At 30.9% G+C, this 9,393-nt stretch overlaps 1 protein-coding gene across 1 annotated transcript; it reads left to right on the top strand.

Moving 5' to 3' along the window:
* The first annotated feature begins 301 nt into the window (after window positions 1-301).
* LOC131655507 (NAC domain-containing protein 104-like) lies at window positions 302-1,680 on the top strand. The gene is made up of 3 exons (XM_058925363.1): window positions 302-576; window positions 841-1,082; window positions 1,163-1,680. Exons 1-3 carry the CDS (start codon window positions 390-392, stop codon window positions 1,343-1,345), a joined length of 612 nt encoding a protein of 203 aa, XP_058781346.1. The 5' UTR covers window positions 302-389; the 3' UTR covers window positions 1,346-1,680.
* The last annotated feature ends 7,713 nt before the right edge of the window (window positions 1,681-9,393 follow it).

Here is a 9,393-nt window from a genome sequence, read left to right on the forward strand (position 1 = left end):
TGTTAGTTTTGCTGTCAACATTTTCAGTTTGTGTTCAAGCAATAATTTGTATTGTCCATTCTTGCTTATAGAGATTATGGTCAATACTTATTGATATTTAAAGATAAGTATTATGACTCCAACTTTTTATTTCCTTTCAATCAAACTCATATGATTGAAGTTTTTCCAGTTGGAATCATGTTATGTTAGGCCTAATGCATTCCTTTGGTTGGATTATCTTTAACGGCATATATACCGACCTGATCATTTAAATTAATGATATTCCACGTAACACAGTCTTTTCATCCATCCATTCATTCTTTCTTTTTTTCTTTTTTGAATAATAATTACACTCCATCGATCCAAATCTCTCTTCTCTCTAATGTATATATAGTGACAGCAAAATTATAATGATAGTCAAAATATATCATCAAATGGGAGATATTGTCAAGCTTCCTCCTGGCTTTGTTTTCTCTCCATCAGATGAAGAACTTATCATCCACTTTCTATATTCCAAGGCTTCTGATCTTATACCATCCCACTCAAACTTCATCCCTCATCTTGATCTTTCTCTATTGCTTCCTTGGGAATTAAATGGTATATTATTATTATTATTATTATTATTATTATTATTATTATTATTATTATTATTATTATTATTATTATTATTATTATTATTATTATTATTATTATTATTATTATTATTATTATTATTATTATTATTATTATTACTACTACTACCGTTTTGATAGTATGCAAGATTGACTATCACACCTGATCTAAAATTTATCACAGTTAAATTGTGGCTAAATAAAAATTTGAAAAGGTTATGATATTATGTAACTAAACATGTTTATACAGGTAAGGCTATGTGTGGTGGAAATGATGAAGACCAATACTATTTCTTCACAAAACTGAAAAAGGAAAACAGATCCACTAAAAATGGGTTTTGGAAGGAAATTGGTGTGACAGAACCAATATTTTCAGGTACTGATCAAAAAGTGGGAATGAAAAACTACCTAGTATTCAACATTTCACAAGGTGCTGAAACTAGTTGGGTAATGCAAGAATATCACATTTGCTCCAATGTGTTTGATAAAGTTGTAAGTCACTTTATATATTTTGTAACTATAAGCTATTAAAAGATGATTTTTTCTCTAGATAATTAAATGGTGCATGACAGGGTGAAAATTGGAACGAGTGGGTGTTATGCAAAGTGTATGAAGTTGAAAAGAACATGTATCCTGAACAAGGTTACAGCGATGATGATCGTGAGAGTAGTGGTACAGAACTTTCATGGCAAGACCAAGTTTTTCTGTCTTTGGACTTGGACATGGACATGGAAGGAGGAATAAGCATGAATTAGTATTAGCTAGGGTTGTATATTTATTTGGATTTGAAGAGGACAACTATGGTAATAAAAAAACAATTGATTTGATGGAGAAAATCTTGCCATGATTGTTTTGGCGTACTTGGATCAAACACAATAAACATCATTGGAAGTTGGAATTTGGAGGTTTGGTCTTTGTCTCCATGATGAATCAAGTTTGCTTTTGGAGGATAAATGGGGTTGTTGTTGCTTATAATTTATACTATGTTCTTGCAAGGGTGGCTCTTTCTAAGCATTGTTATGTCAATAATTCTGTTCTCATTCCTTTTCAAATTTTATCTTTATTGAAATGAGTACATGTTATTTATTTATTTATGAGTACATGATGTGTGCTTTTAGTAAATTTTATGATTCCAATGAATAAGAGTGATTATCAATCTAGGAGTTAAATTAAATTTATTAGAGTTTTCACTTGATAAATTTATTAATACTTGTTATTATTTGGTATTCAAATATTTTATAATTATTGAAATTTTAATAATAAACAGTAATAAGAAAATAAATGTGTTTCTTGCTAAAAGTACAATGAGGGATAATCCCTAATCGTATAGGATTGTACGAAGGTTTTATGGTTGTTGTTTTTGTTTGAGCAAACTCACGTAGAGATGGTGAAAAACTCTATATCTAGGAGGTTTCTAAATCAATTGATTGCCCCCCCTCAACTTCGTGATTGAAGTATTTATAGAGATTTTTTGGATCCATGAGGTGGTTATTCCACCTCCTCATATGAGTGTGAAATTGTTATTCTCTTTATTCTTTAGGAAGACTTGGTTTTCACCTTTAACAGAGATTTCATACCATTAGACCTAAGGACATTTCTATCCTCGTGTTCCATTAGGGGACAATAGGTAGTTTTACCCAAGTCCAACAGAGGGCGAATAATGTAACCAATGGGTGAGTGTTATGCACAATTGGCGTGTATTGTGATAAAAGGGCACCTATGAGCCTTACTTTGGGTAATGTGTGGTATTCATATATCCTAAGTAAACTTTGTATTGCATCATGTGGATTCTTTACAATTATACTAGTACAATCCCTCAAGCACGAGGGCTTGTAAAGAAAAAAGTGATTTAGTTTGATCGCCTCCTACCTTCACATATGGACGACCCCTCATGCATGGTTTGGGGCAAGTCTTTCAGGTATAGTTTGGGGTGGGTTCCTCAAGCATAGCTTAAGACCAATCCCTCAAGCGTGACTTAGGGTAAATCTCCAAGTGTTAGTTTAGGTGAATCCACAAACATCAGTTTAGACGAATCCTAAATGTTAATTAATGTGAGTGCACGTGCATCATTAAATGGGATTAATGATGAATTTGTTTGGGGGAAGCCAATCTAATCTTAATCCCTTACATGTGTAAAAGGCGTGGAGAATATTTTGAAACTATTAGGGTACCTAGTGAGAGTTTGTTGATTATCCTTAGGGATAGCATTCAAATGTCTATAAAAGAGGCTCAGCCCTCCCTATTTACCTTTACGCATATCTTATTCTCTCAAGATTTTGTGAAACTCCCTAAGAGTCCCTCAAGCACAGAGCACACTTATTTTCTAGATTTTTAAGGCTCAATCTTTTAACCCCCATTTACAGGTACAAGTCTGTTACTATTTCTTTTTTTTTTCTCAGTTTTCGGCGAGTGTTAGGGATTTAAGCCAGAGTGGTAGGACGATAGAGCCCTAAATCCTTAGAGAATGATCTAAAATGTATTGCGCGAGGAATGCCAAATTGGCGAAATGTTCCTTTAACTACATGCTTTTAGATTTATGTTTATTTAGGAGTTATGAAAGCACTAGTAGTTTTCATGGTGACTATCTTTCTTCATGTTCTTTACTAGAAAACTCCCAGCAGCTGATGGTGGCTACGGGCGTTAAATACTTAAACGTTGAAAATTTTGGGACCTTGTATACTAGTGAGGAGAGGGTTTTTGCCTTTCAACGATAACATGAAGATGGTATTTTGAAGGCTTGTTCTGAGGAAGAGAAGGTTAACATGGACGCCCTATATGACTCACTTATCCCCTACATTTACCTGCACCTCCCTATTATCCATGATTTGGGGATTATGATCCACTTCACCCTATTTGAAGTTGAGGTTCTAGTGATTGCCAACATCACTCCCTCCCATATTTTCCCAACTATTGGAGTTTTATTGGGGTATTTGATATCATATGTCGACGGATAGATGGTATCCCTACCATATGGATGTTCTATCTTTTCACAGTACCAAGGCTAGTACCAAAGGTGGAATTAGGTTATTTTGAGTACCTTATACCGAAGAGTAATGTTCAAATCCCACTCTAATAATTATAAAAATTGGAAAGATAGGTTCGTGAAAATATGGGGGCAAGATGACACCATCATTGCTACAACCGGAGCAAATCGCGCCCCTCGATTCCCTTTGACTTGGATATAGAATGTTTGGTGATAACATGCTTTAACTTTGACTACTTCACGCATGTTTAGAAGGAAGTGATTCATCTCTTGTATGATTTCAATGCCATGAGCTCTCGTACCATGATTATATTAGATCGAGGAAAAGACACTGAGATAGACAAATATTTGAGTAAGTTTAAGATCTAAGTGATCCTTATTTTAGGGTTATTTCCCGCCAGGATGCTTATGTCTTTCTTATACCATTTTGAAGATAAAATATCATTTATCCCTCTAGCTAAAAGGAAGAAGTGTCTGGCTGAGAAGAAGGTTGAGTACCAAGAACAAGGGACATGCAGCCCCAAGAGCCACTCGTATAGTAATATTACAAAAGTGAGAAAGAGGCACACTAAAGGTAACTCCCCACAAACAATCCTCACGCCATGAAAATCTAGAAACATGGTGGGAGCTCTTCCCCAACCCTAAAGGACAATGCAACCATTATCCTTAGAGATCACATAATGGGAAAGCGCTATACCCCAATTAAGGATGACCCACCCCATCAGTCCTCTATGTGGATTGGTCTAACATTCGATGCCATGAAGTTTACTATCCCCCGCCTTATTTTTCCAAAAGATTTCACTGGTGACTTTTAGGCCATCTGTAACACAGAACTTCCCAAGTTGTCTGACTTGGTGGAAAACCACACGTATAGGATTCTACAGATAGAGCGAGTCCAACGTGAGAAACACAGTCGAGTCATGAACAAGTTGAATTACAAGCTTTCCATTTCCAAAGGAAACCTCGCCAAAGGTTAGGATACAGTAAAGACCCTGGTCAAAGATAAAGAGGATATGAAATCCAACCTTAAAATGGTGGTATTATAGGCGCAAGCTCTCGCCGTCTCAAAGAAGATACTGAAGTAGTCCCTCAAGGTTGCCCTCTAATCTTATAAGAAACTAGTGGAAGAATTATCTACACTTAAGGATGAATTAGTGGATACTTTTTATTAGTATTTCGAGCGGGCGAAGGAGCATGTAGCCTTCCTCTACCGTGAATTTGACTTGAGTCAAATGAATCTCATCAAAGTGGTTTGTGACGGCTAGTTAGTGGAAGAAGAAAAGGTGTTTCCCTCATATGTGTATGGCATATCTCATGTTGAGAATGCTTAGGATGATCTTGAGGGTGATAAGGCGAGGAAGGAGAAAACTCCTAAGGAGGTTTTTGTTAACTTAGAGAGCGTTTTCAAAGAAATGTGGGTTATGGAGGAGGGCCAATGAGCTTCAGACCTTGTTGTTTATACCCTTTGTGGCTTCTTTTTGTTATCAAGCCCTTAGGGGATTTTGTAATCGTGCCCTTAGGGGATTTTTAATTCACCCCATGTAATGTTAGCGAATTTTGATTTTCCCCCCTCCCTACCTTTTGGAAAAGGTTTTTTCAAAAAAACCGTTGCCAAAACCTGCCTCTGGCAACGGTGGGGGGCGGGGGGGAAATCGAAACACGCTTTTATTATAGGGGGTAAACTACTTTTAACCCTTAATTAAATGGTCACCTTAGATTAGATGTATTTATTTATTTTTCTAGATTAAGCTACTGTTTTAGAATACCTTGAATAGATTTCTTGCCATGGTATGGCTGGGTAAGGCGACCAAGATTTTTCCACGAGGATCTAGCATGAATAATTTGTTGCATGAGAATATGGAGTAGGAAAATAGTCTGAATGAGGGTGAATAGACCCTTTTAAAAAACTTTGAATTATTTTCCAAAAATAGAATATCATAGTTTTTTCAAAATTGTGCGGGAAAGGTTTAAAATGGAAATATGAAGATTATACTTTTATTGGAATTTTGATCACGTCAACAAATGCACAATTCACAAAAATCACAAATTGTTCAATAAAAAATAAATGAACGACTGTATATTACACGAGATGTGTCCTATATGGTATTTCAATTATGATTGGATTCTAACAGCTCTAGTTTCCTAGAATTTAATCACCACTAAAGCTCAATTACACACAAATTCTAACAAAACCTAACCTTACGCAATAAATCACTACCAATTGAATAAATGATAAACTACACTAAGAATTGAAAACCTAAGCATGCAATATCCTATGAAAATTAAATGGGAGAGAGAGTGAGAGAGAGAGAGGGATTACATCAGGATATATCGTGGTTCGATGTTCGTCCTCGCTTTTCCTACTCCACTCTCCAATGGTTTCTGTAACACGGTGGGAGAACTGACTTTTTATTTCGCAAGCAATGTTGCGGTGAGCAAGAGTCGCCACCGACTTTTATTTTATCCAATAATTCGGAAGAGCAAAAAGAACAGAAAATACCTTTTAAAAAAAAGGGCTCGGGGGTAGATTATGAAAAGGGAAGGTGTTAACACCCTTTTCATCCGTAATTATCTACGGGCTCTCAGTTATTTAATCTTGTATTTAAGTTAGCTAGCGTTTAGTTATTACTCTTTCCATACAATCCTAATTACTAGCAGTTAATATATTTACAGAAAATAAATTGCGGAAAAGTAAAGGTTCCTACGCTATTACATCGCTTTGGGAGAGATACATAATAAGGAGGCGCGTAAAATAAAAGTCCTAGTTAAAACTATTACAACCCTTAACAGTTACATTACTAATAAAAATAATGTGGGAATAAAATACATATATAAAAAATCAAGAGAGAACTTGTGGATATCCATGAAATAATCCAATACCTCAATGTGGTGGTATCTCACAAAAAGAAGAAAGTGTTAGTATGAGATCATAAAAAGATAATGAGAAATGACGAAATATATGAACAAATATAGATCAAAATAATAGAGGAAGTCTAAGATTCTAAAATTAAATAGCAAATTAACAAATATATTTTTTTATATTTTTAATATGAGCAATTAAACTAACATTTTTTTTTATTAAATAAAATGGACTAAAACCAAATTTAATTAAAACAAAATACCATGGTTAAGAAATTAGATTAACTAAATGATAAAAGTATGGTGTTAAAATGGGATTGAATGAATGGTGATAATATTACTAATGAAAATAATAGTTAAATAAACAAAAGAAAATTTGAGTACATGCTGATGCTGTAACGTTGAACTGATATCTATTGTGAGAAACGAGAACTAACGATATTAACCTTCTGATTTAATTAACGCTTCAGATTATTCTATTCCATATAAAGAGCATCTTACTGAATTTTTTTCCATTATACTTAATATTTAAAAATTCCATAAATAGAGAATCTTATCATAATTATTATTATTTTTTTGACAAGAATTATTTAAAAAATTTATTTTTATTTATTATATTAATATTTGGTATAAATAAAGACTAATATTTTTCTAGGCTAATATTAGGTATAAATAAAGTCTAATATTTTTATAAAAAAAAATTAAATAAATAATAAATTTTTAGTTTGCCAATATCTAATAAGCACCATAATTAACATATTATTATTAGAATTTTATTTAAAATGCTAGTAACTTAAAAATATGTAAAAGTAAATTTTTTCAATTTGCTAATTAATAAATCAACTCTATTAAAATATAGGTGATAATTTTAAATTCTTATCAAATTAATATATACGTTATAAATCAATAATTTTTATTTTATTTTAAACGGTCATAATAGTTGAAGATAAAAAATAAAACATTTATTAACTTGAAAATAAATAAATCAAAAAATTAAAATGTATGTAATCATTTACATTTTTTAATATTTTAGATCAAATAAAAATATAAGTAATAAATCAATAATATATTTTTATTTAACATGGTAGTAAAACATTCAAAAATAAAAATTTGCTTTTATTTATAATAGATTTATTTATACTTGAAAATTATAGATCAATATATTAGAACGTTATACTTTTTTTATCAAAATAAATTATAAATCAATATATTTATAATTATGTAATGAATAAAATTACACTAAGTCTAAAGCATAAATTAAAGACTATGTATATAGATTATTCAAAAATAAACGGTGAATAGAATTATATATATTTTAAAGTATAAAATCAATATATTATAAATAATTTGGAATGTTCATTTGATTAAAAACACAATATTAATTTACATCTATATATTCATTCGATTAAAAATATTAAAGAATGTGAGATTATTATCTAAATATTAATTTTGTTTTATTTTTTTATTTGCAATTTTAGAAAAAAATTATATTTACAAATTTTACAATTGTTAGCATTTAATATAAATTTCACTATAGTGACAATATTATAATAATTATGGCGCCTTTTGGATATTGGCAAACTAAATATTTAAATATTATTATTTATTTATTTATTTTAAAATAAAATGAATTGAAAAATATTAGTCTTTATTTATACCAAATATTAATATAATAAATAAAAAATAATTATGATAAGATTCTCTATTTATGGAATTTTTAAATATTAAGTATAATGGAAAAAATTTAGTAAGATGCTCTTTATATGGAATAGACAAATCTGAAGCGTTAATTAAATCAGAAGGTTAATATCGTTTCTCACAATAGATATCAGTTTTCACACACACACACACACATATATATATATATATATATATATATATATATATATATATATATATATATATATATATATATATATATATATATATATATATATATATATATATATATATATATATATATATAGGGGACGACTCAAGTGAGAACACTTGTTTATTAGGAGAAATGAGAACAATGAATCACAACCATTAAATTTAGATTTGTTGATTTTAATGGACATGATTTGTTTCTCTTTCTACGATTTTTATTATTTTAAATCAATATAGAAAGAGAAACATATCCTGTCCATTAAAATCAACAAATCTAAATCTAATGGTTGTGATTCATTGTTCTCATTTCTCATAACCAAGTGTTCTCACTTGAGTCGTCCCATATATATATATATATATATATATATATATTAAATAGTTTAGCATTTGCCAACATATCTACCCACCAAGTAATGATAAAGAAATGTGTTGCCTTCTCGGTGCCCAAAAAAAAAAAGAACGGACCAATTAACACAAACCAGTGGACAAAAATAAGACTACAAAATAGAGATAAAAAGAAAAGAAAACAATTCAATCCCATTGGACGAGGTTAGTGAGAAAGTGAAGATAGGGTTTGTTAAGTGTGTTAGGATGAAAGAAAAAAAGATAGTATGAATTGTTACTGTAGAGAATAAAGGTTAACTGTTGATGTAAAACATTTAGCTAAAACCATCAGAATCGACATCATATGGTTTAAATAAATTAATTTAAAAAGTAAAATAACATTGAGAAAAAAAGTAGAATAACATTGAACATCAAAGGGGACCTCATATAGAAATCATTGACCAAAAATTTTTATGAAAAAGTTTTGTGGAAAAAAGTTTTTAAAAAACGGGGAGGCCTCATATGTTAATCATCGGCCGAAATAATATTTAAAACACGTAAAAAATTTGTATAAAAAAGTTCTTAAAAGAATGCGAAGAAAATTGTGAGAATGGTGGATGATTGTTGGTTATTGTTTAGAAAATTGTTACTGAGAAAGAGAGAGTGTGGAATGCTCTTTTTATAGAGTGGAATTAGGTCAAGATCAATCCTAAATAAGGAAATGATCCAACCCAAAGGCCATGGACCTTCTTGATCTAAGAGATTAAG

Source organism: Vicia villosa, linkage group LG3 (assembly GCF_029867415.1).
Source record: "Vicia villosa cultivar HV-30 ecotype Madison, WI linkage group LG3, Vvil1.0, whole genome shotgun sequence".
Taxonomy (NCBI): domain Eukaryota; kingdom Viridiplantae; phylum Streptophyta; class Magnoliopsida; order Fabales; family Fabaceae; genus Vicia; species Vicia villosa.

Excerpts from the sequence above, each read along its gene's own strand:
- LOC131655507 (XM_058925363.1), top strand. The coding sequence starts at position 390 with ATGATAGTCAAAATATATCATCAAATGGGAGATATTGTCAAGCTTCCT. Across the intron at positions 577-840 it reads GCTTCCTTGGGAATTAAATG|GTAAGGCTATGTGTGGTGGA; the intron begins GTATATTATTAT and ends ATGTTTATACAG. Across the intron at positions 1,083-1,162 it reads CCAATGTGTTTGATAAAGTT|GGTGAAAATTGGAACGAGTG; the intron begins GTAAGTCACTTT and ends GGTGCATGACAG.